A 16,857-nucleotide genomic window follows, 5' to 3' on the forward strand; every position below is an offset into this window, starting at 1 on the left:
TGGCTGGAGAGCAGTTGCAATTGGTAACTTTGGTTGCCAACCTCCAGGTGTTGGCTGGAGAGCTCCCGCTATTACAACTGATCTCCAGCCAATAGATATCCGTTTGCCTGGAGAAAATGGCCACTTTTACAATTGGATTCTATGGCATCGAAGTCCCTCCCCTCTCCAAACCTCGCCCTCCTTTGACTCCACTCCTAAAATCTCCAGGTATTTCCCAACCCTGAGCTGGCAACCCAATTGGCAACCCTGCCTCCTCTCCTGCCATCCCCCAGTAACTGACATTCAGAGATATAGTGCCTGGCTAGGGTTGCCAACCTCCAGGTAGTAGCTGGAGATCTTCTGAAATTACAACTGATCTTCAGGTTCAGGTATCAGTTTCTCCAATCAAAGTGGCTGTTTTGGAGGGTGGACTCTATGGCATTATACCCCACTGAAGTATCCCCCCTCCAAACCCCACCTTCCCCAGGCCCCACCCCTCCAGGAATTTCCCAAACCAGAGCTGGCAGCTCTACGAATCTGAACAAGGAGGTTCTGTTAACCACCATGGCTGATGGCTGCGGATAAGCTTATGCTCCAGTGAACTTGTCCAATCCCCTTTTAAAACCAGTTGTGGCCCTGTCTTCCTTGTGGTGATGTGATCTTCCTAATCTTTTAATGATAGTGTCGAATGCAATCTAATCTATTCATAGGAGGTTGGTTTTAAATCTGTTGGTTTGTGCTTTGGAAATTCTTCATACAGTTTCATCTTTGTGGCTGTATTTTGAGTTATGGTGAAAGATGCGGCTGAAAGGCAAGGCCTAAATATTCTAAATGAATAAATTGGAGTGTTTCTATGTACTCAGGGAGCAGAATTTGCACTGGGAAAGTCTGTAGAGAGTATCCCACCGCCCCAAATTTAATCATAGGTGTGTGTGTGTGTGTGTGTGTGTGTGTGTGTGCGCGCGCGCGCGCCTGGATGGCCCATGGGATGATGTCACATCACGACGTTTACTAGGCAGAGCAAATTAATCTGCCTGCCCGGATGTCTGTCGCCTTGAGTGATGATGGCAACCTCTGGCACGTGTGCCCATGTGGCAGGAACATAAATGCAAAGAACATTTCAATGCACCAAGTAGTTCAGTGGCCAGGAAAAGCCCAACGTGGAAATTCCCAGGTGGCCTGCAGCGTTGCCATGGGTTGCCAACTTCCAGGTGGGGCCAACCAGGCGCCTCTAGGAAGCCACAAGCAAGATGACCGGAGTAGCACTATCCTGACAACATGGCTGCTTTGGAGAATGGATCGTAGGGCATTATGTGTGTGTGTTAAGCGCCATCAAGTTGCTTCCGACTCATGGCGACCCTATGAACGGAAGTCCTCCAAAATGTCCTGTCTTTGACAGCCTTGCTCAGGTCTTGCAAATTGAGGGCTGTGGCTTCCTTCATTGAGTCACTCCATCTCTTGTCGGGTCTTCCTCTTTTCCTGCTGCCCTCAACTTTTCCTAGCATGACTGTCTTTTCCAATGACTCTTGTCTTCTCATAATGTGACCAAAATATGACAGCCTCAGTTTAGTCATTTTAGCTTCTAGAATCATTGGAGTAGCCTAATCAATGATAACCAGTGTGAGCAGACATTGGGCAAAAACGCATGGTCACTTTATCCCTGTTTCAGCCAGGATTCAGCCAGGATGGAACGCATGCGTTTCGCCTAATGTGTGTTGGATTCTGGCTAAAACAGGGATTAAAGGAGAATAAAGTGACCATGCGTCCTGACCTGGATGGCCCAGGCTAGCCTCATCTCGTCAGATCTCAGAAGCTAAGCAGGGTCAGCCCTGGTTAGTATTTGGATGGGGGACCACCAAGGAATACCAGAGTTGCTATGCAGAGGAAGGCACTGGCAAACCACCTCCGTTAGTCTCTTGCCATGAAAACCCCAAAAAGGGGTCACCATAAGTCGGCTGCGACTTGACGGCACTACACACACACACACACACACACAAAGTGACCATGCGTTTTCGCATTGTTTTGTGGGAGGGGGTAGTGACTGATACAACAGAATTCAGAGGAGCGAGGTGGCAGAACTTCAGGAGGCTGCTGGAAATCGCATTTTTAAATGCCCCCCCCCCCAAGAAAACCTCCATGCAATGAGAAAACTAGCTCAACAGGAAAACAGCAGGGCTCACGATTTTTTACTTGCAAATTAGGCCAGGAATGTTCTTGCAGACAGCCCAAATGTGCCTTTGAGCTACTTCACTGGTATCCTCCCTTGATTCACCCACCAGAGGTTAAATGTGAAGCGGAATGTAATTGTTGGCAGGAATTACCGTGTTCTTTTGATTAGACTGGATTGTTGCACTCTTGACTGGCCTTTAAATAAATAAGCAATCAGGAAAGTGATAAAAGGAAGATGTCAGGGCGTCAGCAGCAACTCAGAAGAGGCACACTTAGGCTTGTTTTGGCAGCAGAGAAGTATCATGACCTGCGCGATGCTGGCTCCGTTATCTGAGGGTTATGGTCACAGTGGTAGGAAAAAGGAATTCCCGGGAGTTCAAGCTCCAGCATCACACTTTGTGGAGGGTCAAGCATACTCGGTGATAGAATCCCAGAGTTGGAAGGGACCACCAGGGTCATCTAGTCCAACCCCCTACACAATGCAGGAAATTCACAACAACCTCTTCCCCCCCCCCACAGCCCCAGCGACCCCTACTCCATGCCTAGAAGATGGCCAAGATGCCCTCCCTCTCATGAACTGCCTAAGGTCATAGAATCAGCATTGCTGACAGATGGCCATCTAGCCTCTTTTTAAAAACCTCCAGGGAAGGAGAGCTCACCACCTCCCAAGGAAGCCTGCTCCACTGAGGAACCGCTCTAAGTGTTAGAAAATTCTTCCTAATGTCTAGACGGAAACTCTTGATTTAATTTCAACCCGTTGGTTCTGGTCCAACAGAACTTCTGGGGCAACAGAAAACAACTCGGCACTTAGCACAGATCCTGAACCAGGAGCTCCGTGGTTAGGGTGGATCACCAGCATTTCTTTTAAAATGCTGAAGGGATGACCCCAATCAGCATTGTGGTGCTGGGGGGGAAGGGGAGTGAACCCCTCCCCCCCAGTTTTCCAGTCTCAAGCCCCTCACCCAACTGCTGTTTGCCCCTCATGAGGAAATATGGGCCATTTATGCATGGCTGCTTCCTCGCAGTCACCCCGCCGACTTCTTTGGGGCTTCGCTTTGATTATGCTTGCATTTTCTGACCGTCAGAGGTTGCCTCGCTCTCCCCGTGCGTTTCCGTACGCTTCCCCCCCAAACATTTTCTGGATGCTGGTTTAACACGAACCCAGGAAATGCTGGCAAAACGTGCGGAAACGCGGGAGGGAGAGCGAGGCAACCTCTGACCGTCAGAAAATGCAAGCATAATCAAAACGAAGGCCCGAAGAAGCAGAAACAAAATAAGTTCAACAAAATAAGCAAAATATTCCTTTGCTTAGTTATTCAAGACCCAAGATCCATCTATTTCTCTTTTCAATACAGATTTTATTTTAGAAACACAAAGTACACACAGAGAGGTCTTCATCAGAGAGTCCTCACTAGAGCCCAGAACCGAAGGGCTGAAAAGCATATCTTGCTAGAAGAAACGTGGATATCTCGCCTGCCAGCAGACAGCCGACTCTACCTATTCCAAGGCAGGCATTCTAAAGGTAATGCTGAGAACTCACAAAATAGATGTTACTGGGGTGGATCCTACTCTTATCCTACCACTCCACTGAGCAGTTTGTTCATTTATTCAGATATAAATACTCCGCCTTTCCTTTTGGCTCAAGTTTGAAGGCGTCCTCCAATCCAAGGAGACTTCCTCCAGATTAAGGAGCACTTCAGTTAGAAATACTACAGCCTCTTAAATCGGAAGAAGGCTCCGTGGAGGAAGCTTGGATTCACCCCATTCTTACAAATGGGCTGCCTGTAGGCTGGCCTCAGATACTACAAGGACTCCGGGGGACATGAATATGAGTGCTGTACATCACGGCACACTGTGCAAGGAGATGCACTGCCGCTGACCCCTAGGGATCACTGCCCCACGTTCAGTAGAGAGCAGGTTCTGCCTTCACCCCAGAGCGTGGCCCTAAGTGCTGTGTTTTATTTCTGCTTCAAACTCACACCCTTGGCTTCATGTTTGCAACTCACTTCTACCAAGTCAGACTTTCATGCTCCTATTTTCTACTCTGACGAGGCAGCGAGGCCTCAGGAAAGAAAATCCTTCTGAGATCCTTTTAACTGGAGATGCCGAGGATTGAACTAGGGACCTTCTTCATGCAAAGCAGGAGCTCTACCCACTGACCCACAGCCCTTCCCCAGTAAACAATTTTTTAACCCGGCCAAAATATTAATCTGGGTTCACATCCTCTGCATGCACCATCATGGAATGATTTGTGTGTGGGACAGTACAATTGTCCCCTCTAGGAATGACATGCAGGCAGCCACCTTTCATGCAGGAGGAGTTGGTTTTTATATGCCGACTTTCTCTACCACTTAAGGAAGAACCAAACCGGCTTACAATGCCTTCCCTTCCCCTCCCCACAACAGGCACCCTGTGAGGTAGGTGGGGCTGAGAGTGTGACTAGCCCAAGGTCACCCAGCTGGCTTCGTGTGAAGGAGTGGGGAAACCAACCTGGTTCACCAGATTAGCCTCCGCAGCTCATGTGGAGGAGTGGGGAATCAAACCCGGTCCTCCAGATCAGAGTCCACCACTCCAAACCTCTGCTCTTAACCACTACACCACGCTGAAGTTCACAGGGAGACAGTTTTTAGGTGAGGGGCTAAGGCCTTCCCTCTGCCTCACTCACTGAATCAATCCTGCCCTGGTCTCAACCCCAGTGTTAGTTCTAGCAACAAAATAGTTTGGCTTTATGGGATGTTTTTGTGCGTTCAAAGCACCTCATGCGCACTCCCTCGGTGATCTTTCCAACAACCCTGTCTGGCCAGTATTCTCCCCATTGGGGGTGAGGGCAGGGGCTGAGAGGGGGCACCTGTCGAATTTATAGCAGCCGTGAGATCCTAACCACACAGGCCTTCAAATCACAACTTTGGTCTCTTAACCACTGCTCTATACAAGACACTACAGGGGTTTTTGGATCATTTAAAACAGAAAGCAAAAGAGACAGGTCACAGAATGCGCACGCACAAGATCCTTCTCCGCCTGCCCGCAGCCAGCCTGTCAGTTTAGGGATGCCGCAGAAACCGTTCCTCCTTGGCCCTGCCAACTCTTGGTTGCCCAATGCAGGCCCTTCTCACAGGCGATATGTGTCTTCGAGCCATTGTCCCACGTTGCCCTCTTGCCTAGATGAGGGGACTGCACCACAGGGATGCGAGGCCTCAGGCATGCCGTCCGTATCCTGCAGCCCGTGGTCCCTGGGTTTCAACCTGGGGTGGTGAAGGTTTCAGCAGAGGGGCCTCCATGCACTGCATAAGACTATGTGGCTCCCACTACAGGTCTTCCTCCTAATAGCTAAGCAACATTCAAACCGTCCTTGTGTTTTGAGCCAGATTTGGCCTTGATTCCTACGAAACATCTCCCTAAAAAGGCGCCGCGTTCAAAGCTGTTCTCTATCGCTGGTTTCGGTTTGGGCTGTTGAAGTCACACCTCCATGCACAACCAGGAACGGCATCGTCTCGCCACATTAAAAACAAAGAGCAGCATAACTGAAGGCTGCGTCTAACCGTTCTGCCAAGCCGTCTGTGCCTTTTTCAGAGATGGAAACTTTTCAGGGAAGGCCCTGGCATAAGAAACGTTTTCAAAAGGAGAGTGGCTATTTTTTCCCCCTTCCCAGCAGCCTCTGGTCCACCTTGAAATTTGTCTTGCTCTAATCCAACGAAGTCTGCAACCTGGCCTGGCGTCTATTTCGAGAAAACTACAACTGCCACCTCTAGGCTTTTCCACTGTGCCCTAAAACATTGTTTTATTCCTTTTCCCAACTTTGTTTTTTCCCCCCATCCTGCACATCTCTCCTGATAAAGAGTTCTGCTTCAGCTTGAAAGCTCGCTTGCCTCTTTTTGACCATTTGGTCGGTCCCAACTTAAAAAAAACATAAACATTACATCGCTATGGTGGGGTGGGGTGGTGGGTTTTTTGTTTGTGTGTTCTAGAATATTGGTCATGGGCCGGCAAATGTTCCAGGGAATTGCACTGAAGCTCCAAGTTTCCAACTTGCAGGGATATTTGGGAGGGGCGTGTGTCACACTTTAACCTCCCTGCAGGTAGAAAACTAGGAACAGCTGGGAGGACTGACCAGAACCCTTTCTCCCTGAAGCACCAGTTTTCTGCAGTGGCAGAGCCCGTCTTCCTGCCTTACACCTCTTGCCCCTCATTGTGCTGTGGATGTGCCTGGATCAAGCCTGAAGTGGCAGGCAGCGACTGACACGTGTGAGCACGCAAACTTGTTTTCCTCAGCTGCTCAGAGAGGAAAGACCAAGCCCTACGAGGAAAGGCCGAGGGACTTGGGAATGTTTAGTCTGGAGAAGAGGCGGTTGAGGGGGGGACGGACATGATTGCTCTCTAAGTATTTGAAGAGTTGTCAATTAGAGGAGGGCAGGGAGCTGCTCCTGTTGGCAGCAGAGAGCTTGTAATAATGTGTATAAATTACAGGGAGACAGGTACTGGCTGGACATTAGGGGGGGAAATTACTGTAAGAGTTGTTCAACAGTGGAAAGCTACCTAGAGAGGTGGTGAGCTCCCCCTCACTGGCAGTCTTTAAGCAGAGGCTGGACAAATATTTGTTGGGGATGCTCTAGGCTGATCCTGCATTAAGCAGGGGGTTGGACTAGTTGGCCTGTATGGCCCCTTCCAACTCTATGATTCTATGAACAGCCCCTGGCCCTATGGCATTCAGCCATTTTGAACAGGAACCTTTCAAATGTGTTCCAGGTGGTCCTACCTGCTCCAGTTATCATGCCATTGGCTGCACACATATAATTCCCTTCGATGCTTTGCTGATGTCATGGGGATATTGGGCTTTCCCACCATTTGGAAGTAAACTGGAGGGAAAAAGCTATTCATCACTATGCAGAATGTGGCCTTATATAGAGTCGAGCACTCTCTATGTTTTCTGGCAGGGGTGCTCCAAGAACGGTTAGCCAGGCTAGCCAAGATCCTCTGAAGACGCCATGGATTAAACCTGGGATGTTTGGCATGCAACATGAGAAGCTGCTGGGTCTTCTTATTGAGCCCTCTAGCTCAGTGCAGTCTATCTCTGACTGGCAGCAGCTCTCCCAATGTTTTGAGGCAGAGGTAAGTCTTCCTCAGCACCTGCTAACTAAAATCCTTTCGAACTGAGACACCTGGGATGGTATGGGTGGAAAATGAGTGCTTGTCTTCTAAGTTAAGAGCCTTCCCTGTAACCTATAATCTCTCCTGTAGGTAAGAAATGCTTTTTTAAAAAAAAGTTCAGGGTCTGGTTCTGGTCAAAACGTGCCCAAAAGAAGACACAGAACGCAATGACCATTTGTCCATCTCGCTCAGGATGGTCTCCCTGGTTTCAGGCAGAGAAAAGTCTCTCCTGTAACTTGAGACTATTTAATTGGAAATGACGCAGACTGAATCTGTGACTTTGTGGGTGGAAAGCAGGTGACTCTACCACTGAGCTGTAGCCCTGCCTCAATTGGAAAATGACATGGACACTCATTGGCCAGTACATGTGGAACAATTATCCATAAGCAGTAGAGCTGTCCCGCAGAAGATCAGAACTGCTTCACGGAATCAGACTAAATCACTAAGGGAGCAATCCTGAGCAGGTCTGCTCAGAAGAACGCCCCATATTATTCAATGGGGCTTACTTTCAGGAAAGTGATCTTAGGAATGGGACCTAAGTCCAGTATACTGTTGCCAGCTGGGACTAGCCAGGTGCTTTCAGGATGCTTTTACGCAGAGCATGAAGGTAATATATTTCCCGTGTTCATGCACCAGCATCCAGCACTCAAAAGGTGTACTGCCTCTAACCATGGAGGCTTCATTTCAGCTATCATTCTATGGAGGCTTCATTTCAGCTATCATTCTATTTCACGGAGGGGGACATGCTTCGCTAAAGGGAGGCTCAAAACATTTGCTGTGGTGCACAGGGAAAGGTTCACTATGGCGAGAGCGTGAGAAACGCTTTGCCTCACTAGGTTTTACTCTGCCCTACAACTAACCAGCAATACAAGCCTTGCCTTCCTGCCTTCTCTCTATCCTACCTCTACTTCCAAAGCCACCAGACTAATCCTACATCCTCCCCTATTTCCCTCCTGCCTGCATTACACAGACCTCCAATTCCTTAGGGACTAGCCCCTTTCTTATAATATCATATACGATCAGGACAGGCTAAAAATCACACGGCACCGGTCACAAAGGTGACTCGATGCCCACGGGGCTGCCGAGCCTCTGCTCCATAGCTTCCCAAGAATTTTTCATGCTGTAGCTCTCAGCAGAGTGGATTCTCTGATGTGTGGTCAGAGTACCGTGGGAACTGAAGCTCCTCCCACATTCGTTGCAGATGTAGGGGGTGTGCCCTGAATGGGTTCTCAGGTGCCTCGTGAGTTTGGAGCTGGAAATGAATCTTTTCCCGCACTCTGTACAGCCGTAGGGCCTTTCCCCCGTGTGGACCCGCTGGTGCGTATTCCGCGTCGACAGGTGGCTGAAGCTTTTCCCGCACACGTTGCAGAGATACGGCTTCTCACCCGTGTGGATTCTCTGGTGCTTGCTGAGGTTCGAGCTGTAGCTGAAGCTCTTCCCGCATGCCGGGCAGCTGTATGGTTTCTCGCCCGTGTGGACTCTAAGATGTTTAGTGAGGTCGGAGTTCTGCTGGAAACATTTCCCGCAGTCCGGACAGCCGTATCCATAGGGCATCTCTTCCATGTGGATCCTCTGATGGGTCACGAGGCCTCGGTGCTGGCTGAAGCAGGCCCCACACTCGGGGCAGATGTAGGGCATCTCCCCCGTGTGGGTCCTCTGGTGGATCAGGAGGTTCGAGCGCTGGGCGAAGCATTTCCCGCATTCTGGGCACTGGTGTGGCTTCTCCCCAGAGTGGATTCTCTGATGTTTGAGAAGGTTCGAACTCTGCCGGAAGCATTTCCCGCACTGTGGACATGGGTAGGGCTTCTCCCCCGTGTGGATCCTCCGGTGGATGGTCAGGCTCGAACGCTGCGTGAAGCGCTTCCCGCAGTCAGGGCACTGATGGGGACTCTCCGCAACGTGGTTTTTCTGGTGTTTAAGGAGTGTTTGGTTCGAGTGCAAACTTTTCCTGCTGTCAGGGCCTTGAAAGGCTCTTTGTCCTGGCTGGGGTCTACAGGGCACCTTCAGTCCATTTTCTGTGCTCCGGGTTGCTCTCTTCTCCACACGGTCACTGCTGGAGCAGGCTCTGTCTGGAAGAAAAGGGGAGGAAAGTTTAACATTTCCTAGGGATGAGTAGATTCCCACAGTTCTATTCTTTTTAGCGTCTGATCCATTCTCACTCCTGAGGATTCATAGAATCATAGAACCATAGAGTTGGAAGGGAACACCAGGGTCATTTAGTCCAACCCCCTGCACAATGCAGCAAATTCACAACTACCTCCCCCCCACACCCCCAGTGAACCCTACTCCATGCCCAGAAGATGGCCAAGATGCCATGATCTGCCTAAGGTCACAGAATCAGCATTGCTGACAGATGGCCATCTAGCCTCTACTTAAAAACCTCCAGGGAAGGAGAGCTTACCACCTCCTGAGGGAGCCTGTTCCACTGAGGAACTGCTCTAACTGTTAGAAAATTCTTCCTATGTCTAGACGGAAACTCTTTGGATTTAATTTCAACTCGTTGGTTCTGGTCCGACCTTCTGAGGCAACAGAAAACAACTCGGCACCATCCTCCATATGACAGCCTTTCAAGTACTTGAAGATGGTTATCATATCCCCTCTCAGTCTTCTCCTCTTCAGGCTAAACATACCCAGCTCCTTCAACCTTTCCTCATAGGACTTGGTCTCCAGACCCCTCACCATCTTTGTTGCCCTCCTCTGGACACGTTCCAGCTTGTCTACATCCTTTTTAAATTGTGGTGCCCATTCGATTGGTAGCTTGAAAGCACAGAAGATGAGAGGATATTATCCATCCAGCTCTTGTCTCGTCCAATTTTTATCCCCCTCCCCGTGGCGCAGAGTGGTAAGCTGCAGTACTGCAGTTAAAAGCTCTGCTCATGACCTGGTTGGTTTCAGGTAGCCGGCTCAAGGTTGACTCAGCCTTCCAACCTTCCGAGGTCGGTAAAATGAGTACCCAGCTTGCTGGGGGTAAAGGGAAGATGACTGGGGAAGGCACTGGCAAACCACCCCGTAAACAAAGTCTGCCTAGGAAATATCGGGATGTGACATCACCCATGGGTCAGTAATGACCCGGCCCTTGCGCAGGGGACTACCTTTAACTTTACCCTGTGTCTGCATAGAATGTAGATTCCAGTAAGGGGTGGGTAGGGAAACTGATCCAGTTATTTAGAGATATTTCTCTGCCTGGATCACTTCTGAGAACCCAGAAGTGTTTACTAGGCATCTTGCATTGCTTCTTTAAACCCAGAAGTGTTTACTTCTGGGCTAAAAGAAGCAATCCAAGTACTGACAAAGCCATCGATAAGTGCCAGGAAAGAGACTCAGATGTGTAGTCAAACTGCTCAGCAGAACTTACTTTGGAACGGGACTCAGTCCGATGAGCAGAGACCCTGTTCCAATTGCGAAATTGCTCTAATTGGATTTTGCAATCGTTCTTTGCAACTTGTCTCCCAAGATGCAGGAGCTGAGAAACTGGGGCACAGCCAAGGACAGAATCGCAAGGTATTGATGAACAGCTCTGGGGTTTCTGTCCAAAAGCCCTGTCCCCTTCCGATGGCCTCTCGCCCAGCTGGCATGAATGCAGCTCGGCTGTACCACTCTTCAAACTGCAGGCAGAGGTGCACAAGACTGAATGCTCCTTTACAAAATAAACAAATGAATCTGCTACATCTGCTCCATGCAGGAAACAATATGAGGGAGATGAAAGTTCCACCTGGCCTGTTCCCTAACATGCCAATTTCCTGTGGGCGAGTAAAACTGTTGCACTCACACACATAAACACAATCAAACTGAATTCTACTGAATCAAACTGAACTGTGGGACCAGGAGTCCGCAATCTCAGGGCCACAGTGGACACCAAGCGTTCCATTCTACTGAATCGAGGTCAATATTGCCTACTCATACTGGCAGCGACTCTGCAAAGTCCCAAGCAGAGGTCTTTCACATCACCTACTGCCTGGTCCTTAACTGAAGATGCCAGGGGTTGAACCTGGGACCTTCTGCATGCCAAGCAGATGCTCTTCCACTGAGCCACAGCCTCCTCCCATCATGCAAGACTCCAGTGGCAATCTTCCCGCTTTCAGAAGCCTTCGGCATATCTCCAGCATGCTGCAACATCCAAAGGCAGCTTCTTCAACGAATGTGAGTTTGTTTCTTCCTTGCCAAACCAGAATTCTAAACCGTGGTTTACCAGGGGAAGGGAAGTCTTCAGTCTTGGTGGAGGGAAGGAGGTGAAGGGAGTACCCAATCCCCAAAATAAACCAGATTCATGCTCATCATGAACAAACACAACTGAATATAGTGGGACAAAAAGGCATAGACCAACCAGTCAGGGTTAGGCTGGAATGTTTTATTCATTTATAACCCACCCTATTGGTTGTGCTGTCTCTTCACACAAATCGTCTGTGCCTGTAGACACACACCTTACCATGGTAGAAGCACTTTCAGTAGCCATTCCACTAGGAAACTTCCAGCAAATGACACAAGGATGCATTCCAAGACACTGGCGAATTCTAAGAATCACACATCTGGCACTCTAAACGTTTACGGAGCCTCCACGTTTTCTAAGGATGGGAGAATGGCAAGCCCCTACCTAGAACTCTGCTTTCTTCTGGTTTAGCCTCCCTGCAGAACCGCTTCAGCCCAGAGCCCGCAGGAGATGGCTTTGCCTCTGGCCAGTTCACCACTCTGGTCTCCAGCCTCTGAAAGAGACATTAAAATTATATAACCAATCAGGGAAATGATATAACCACTCAGGGATCCCATAGTGTGGGTGTGATTTTTTTAAAAAGAGTTCAGTTCAAAACAAGTAGAACTTGTAATTAATTTGTTGGCAGCTGTTAAAAACTTTAATGGCCCAGTTTTGGAAAGAGATCCCAACAATATCAGCAAGGAGAAAATGAGACCTGCACAATCAGTTTTGTTGCTTAAAATTAACATCTGTTCTGTGTTACAGGGAAGGGAAAAACTAGCTATAAATGACATTCTGGGAAATGATGAATTATCTATTTCAGGGCGGTGGGGAATAATAAAAGTGGCACTCCTAGATGGATGCACCAATACATCGAAGGACTGAGATATCATGAACAAATTGATTGCAGGTGGAGAATATTACACACACCTTTTGTTATTTTTCCCTTCTGGATTTTTGATATACAGTCATTACAAATCACCACAGACATTATCTGAGAGCCAATAAACGTAGGGATTGGTGTGTCAGACTAGGACTGGAGAGCCGTGGGTTTAAATCCCTGCTGAGTCATGAAGCATTCTGGTGACACTCCGTCTCTCAGCCTAGCCTATTTCACAGGGTTGTTGTGAGGATAAAATAGAGGAGGGAAGAACCATGTAAGTCATCCTGAACTCCCTTGAGAAAGGGTGGGATAAAAACGGATAGCTTAAAACACTGGCAGCATGTATCTAATACAACGGTTGTCTTTTTACATACGTTTCCATAAGGGAGAGAGAGGGGAACTGATTCTCAATTGCCCTCAACGATCCGAACCTCCAATTTATTTAAAGCATTTGCGTCTCAACTCAAAATGTCACTCCCCCCTATTTTCCAGGGTGGCTAACTACATAGGAAGAACAATTAAAACCACAATATTAAAATACTGAATGGTAAACAGCATGCAGGATTTAAAAATATTATACTCAGGGCACAAACAAAACCCTCAGCGTGGGCCTCAATGTCAAGATGAAAAAGGGCGACTAATATAGCCCAGAGTAGAACAATTTGCAGCTATTTCATCTAGAGGGCTTTCAAATTTGAAATTTGTTATACACCCTACATACATACCTGGGCTTTTATAATTTTGTTTATATTTTGTGTACATTGTTTGTGTGTGCATGATATAGGTTTTTATCTGCCCACTGATGGCCTGTTGGCCGAAACACATTTGGTGTGTGGCTTATGTTTACCAACCTTACCAGTTGCAATTGTGCTTTGTTTTATCATTTTTAATGTTTCTAACCTTGATATAGGAGCCCCGTGGAGCAGAGTGGTAAGCTGCAGCACTGCAGTCCAAGCTCTGCTCAAGACCTGAGTTCGATCCCAGCGGAAGTTGGTTTCAGGTAGCCGGCCCAAGGTTGACTCGGCCTTCCATCCTTCCGAGGTCGGTCAAATGAGGACCCAGCTTGCTGGGGGTTAAGGGAAGATGACTGGGGAAGGCACTGGCAAACCACCCCGTAAACAAAGTCTGCCTAGAAAACGTCGGGATGTGACGTCACCCCATGGGTCAGGAATGACCCGGTGCTTGCACAGGGGATCTTTACCTTTTTAACCTTGATATAAGCACCTTAATATATTTCTCTAATATATCATTTAATTTTCTCCACCTAACCTTCGGTACCCAGCTTTTGGTTTTTCAGGTTGGGTTCCCCCCCCCCTTTTTTTCTTGTTTATTGACCAAGATGAAAAAGGGACCTGCCTGTTTTTCCTTCCTTTCTGCCTCTTGCCGCCTCAGCAGGAAATCCTCCGCCAGGGGCACTGCTTGAGCACAGGTCTCCGGATCGTGCTCCCTGACCCAGTTCTGGATCTCCTTGGGCAGGGCGGTCAGGAACTGCTCGAGGACCAGCAGGTCTAGGATCTGCTCCTTGGTGCGCTTCTCCGGCTTCAGCCATCCGTGGCAGAGTTTGCGGAGCTGGCTGCAAGCCTCCCGGGGCCCCTTCGCCTCGTGGTAGCGGAACTGCCGGAAGCGCAGGCGCTGCGTCTCCATCTTGACGGCATCCACCCGCAAGATGGCCGCTTTGACCTTGGCGTATTCCCCCCGGTCTTGGAGGCTGAGGTTGCTGTAGGCCTCTCTGGCCTCTCGACTCAGGACGGGCAGCAAGCGGGCCAGCCACTCCCGACGGGGCAGCTGGCAGGTCGCGGCCAGTCGCTCGAAGGAGGCGAAGAAGGCCTTGTTATCTCCCCATAGCGCAGCGTCCTCCATCAACTGTGGGCTTCCCCACCCCAGCTGAGGAGACTGCATGGCTCTGAGGAACTCCTGCCACTGGGCTTCCCATCGTTGCGCTAAGCCTTCGTCCGGCTCCTCTTTCACTTCCAGTGGTGCGGCCCAGTTGAGAAGCTCCCGGATGGTCCCGACTTGAATGACGCGAGGCAGTTTTCCAGATCTTTCCCCTCCTTCTATTAGCCTGGGAGCTTCTGGGTTGCTCTCCTCCATCTTTACCTCTGGACGCTTTCGGGCAGCCCGGTTTTGGAAACAAACCCTTGTTCCAGAACCTTCCCCGTCAGCCATTTCCTCTCGAATAGACAGAGCTAGGCCTTGGTCCGGAACTGTCCTTCTTCAAACCGACCTTTCATAGACGTGTCTGGGAGATGTTTTTGTCCCTGTATTGTGTTCAACAAATAGGCTTGTTTTCCACACAAAAAATTCTTCTTCTTTTTAGGGATTGCTAAACAACAAAGTGGTTACACGAGGTACTCAAGCGACAAGAATGGCCTCTTCCTGAGAGAAAGGGGAAAAAAAACAGAGTGTGAGAGAAACTAAGTGTATGCTTTCAGGGGCTTTTTCACCCAAAGCGGACAAAACTTCCTTCAGAAAGTGCCAGTTTGGTCCTGGCAGGCAGCAGCGGGAACCATTTACAAAAAATGGGTTTAGGGAATTAGGTGACTTCAGTGGATCACACAGATATAAGAAGATAGGGCAAAAACTTAGGTAATGCTGGCCATGATCTTTGACAGGATATGAATTACTAGGGTTGACTGGACATAGAAGGGTTTATATATATGGCTATCAGCCAATCAGATGGCTGCGTTCAACCAGCCAATCACAGCCTTATGGGATACGATTTGCTCCAACTTTCAGGACAACTGGCCCCTTCCTCCATACCCAATTATCCTGAAATTCTTGGGAGGGGAGGGCCTCCCACATCTAGGGATAATTCCCTCTTTCGTGACGGGACTTTGCCACTAACTAGTGGAAAATTTACTTATTATGTATTTATATTCCAATTGGCAAAGGTGTCAGACAAGGATGCATTTTATCTCCCTACCTCTTCAATCTACATGCAGAACATATAATTAGGAAAGATGGATTAGATTTAGATGAAGGTGGAGTGAAAATGGGAGGGAGGAACATTAATAATTTGAGATATGCTGATGACACTACGTTATTGGCAGAAAATAGTGAAGATTTGGAACGACTACTGCTGAAAGTTAAAAGAGAACGTGCCAAAGCAGGACCACAGCTGAACATCAAGAAAACAAAAGTAATGACTACAGGAGAATTACACAACTTTAAGATTGACAAAGAGGAAATTGAAATTGTTCAAGACTTTCTATTCCTTGGCTCCACCATCAACCAAAAGGGAGACTGCAGCCAAGAAATCAGAAGGAGATTGAGACTGGGAAGGGCAGCCATGAAGGAGCTAGAAAAGATTTTGAAGTGTAAGGATGTGTCACTGGCCACCAAGACTAGACTAATTCATGCCATCGTATTCCCTATTACTATGTATGGGTGTGAAAGCTGGACAGGGAAGAAAGCTGATAGGAAGAAAATAGATTCCTTTGAAATGTGGTGTTGGAGGAGAGTGTTACGGATACCGTGGACTGCCCAAAAAAATCAGTGGGTTATAGATCAAATCAAGCCTGAACTGACCCTAGAAGCTAAAATGACTAAACTGAGGCTATAGTATTTTGATCACGTCATGAGATGACAAGAGTCACTGGAAAAGACAGTCATGTTAGGAAAAGTTGAGGGCAGCAGGAAAAGAGGAAGACCCAACAAGAGATGGATTGACTCAATAAAGGAAGCCACAGCCTTCAGTTTGCAAGATCTGAGCAAGGCTGTCAAAGATAGGACATTTTGGAGGACTTTCATTCATAGGGTCGCCATGAGTCAGAAGTGACTTGACGGCACTTAACACACACACATATTCTACCTTTCAGTGCAAAAACTACTAAGGACATCTGACAATTTAAAACAACACTACGGCAATAGTCAAACCATAAAGTACAAACAACCCACCCCCCAACCAAAACAGAGTCTTCCAGGATCCAACTAAGATCCAATATCACCAGGACGGGATAAAAATCGGAATGACCAAGAAAGGAAGACACAGTAAGAACGCTGTGAAATTTCAAGGCAAGTTTCCCAGTCTCTGTTTTGTCTCTTGCTTGAATTCAGGATGCTGCAACTAGTGAAGGGGGAAAGAAATCCTGGATTTGAATCAAATCAATTTCCACACACCATCACACGTATAATAACTCTATCATAACAACGTTCATGGAATGCATCTACAAACTGTGTACACTGAATTTCCCTTTATATGGGCATCGAGTAATTCTTATGTTACATTCAACACACGTACAGGGAAATGTGTGATTAAAACCCCATATATATCCAGGTACTGGTCCCAAGTTTCAATTGTAAAGTGAACACACACTGGCTTTTTCTTACTAACAGGTGTGTTATGCACATACATGCAGGTTGTACATGTGTTCACTGTAACATGTGAATAGGACTAGTGTCTATATACGCACACAACATATCTAGGCATAGGAACTATAACCACAGTTGGTAGCAACATCATTCTTCTTACTTTGCTCCCTGACTACATGCT

General features: G+C 48.1%; 2 protein-coding genes across 2 annotated transcripts; both read right to left on the reverse strand.

Moving 5' to 3' along the window:
* Positions 1 to 8,343: 8,343 nt before the first annotated feature.
* Positions 8,344 to 9,285, reverse strand: LOC130472739 (zinc finger protein 239-like; the record flags this gene model as incomplete). Its single annotated transcript, XM_056844157.1, has 1 exon — positions 8,344 to 9,285. A coding segment is annotated over one exon (942 nt), but the record flags the coding sequence as incomplete, so codon positions are not given.
* A 2,622-nt stretch (positions 9,286 to 11,907) lies between these two features.
* Positions 11,908 to 14,456, reverse strand: LOC130472748 (SCAN domain-containing protein 3-like). The gene is made up of 2 exons (XM_056844168.1): positions 13,718 to 14,456; positions 11,908 to 11,993 (listed from the first exon to the last, which is right to left on the reverse strand). Exons 1-2 carry the CDS (start codon positions 14,454 to 14,456, stop codon positions 11,908 to 11,910), a joined length of 825 nt encoding a protein of 274 aa, XP_056700146.1.
* Between the last annotated feature and the right edge of the window lie 2,401 nt (positions 14,457 to 16,857).

This window comes from Euleptes europaea, chromosome 1 (assembly GCF_029931775.1).
Source record: "Euleptes europaea isolate rEulEur1 chromosome 1, rEulEur1.hap1, whole genome shotgun sequence".
NCBI classification, from domain to species: domain Eukaryota; kingdom Metazoa; phylum Chordata; class Lepidosauria; order Squamata; family Sphaerodactylidae; genus Euleptes; species Euleptes europaea.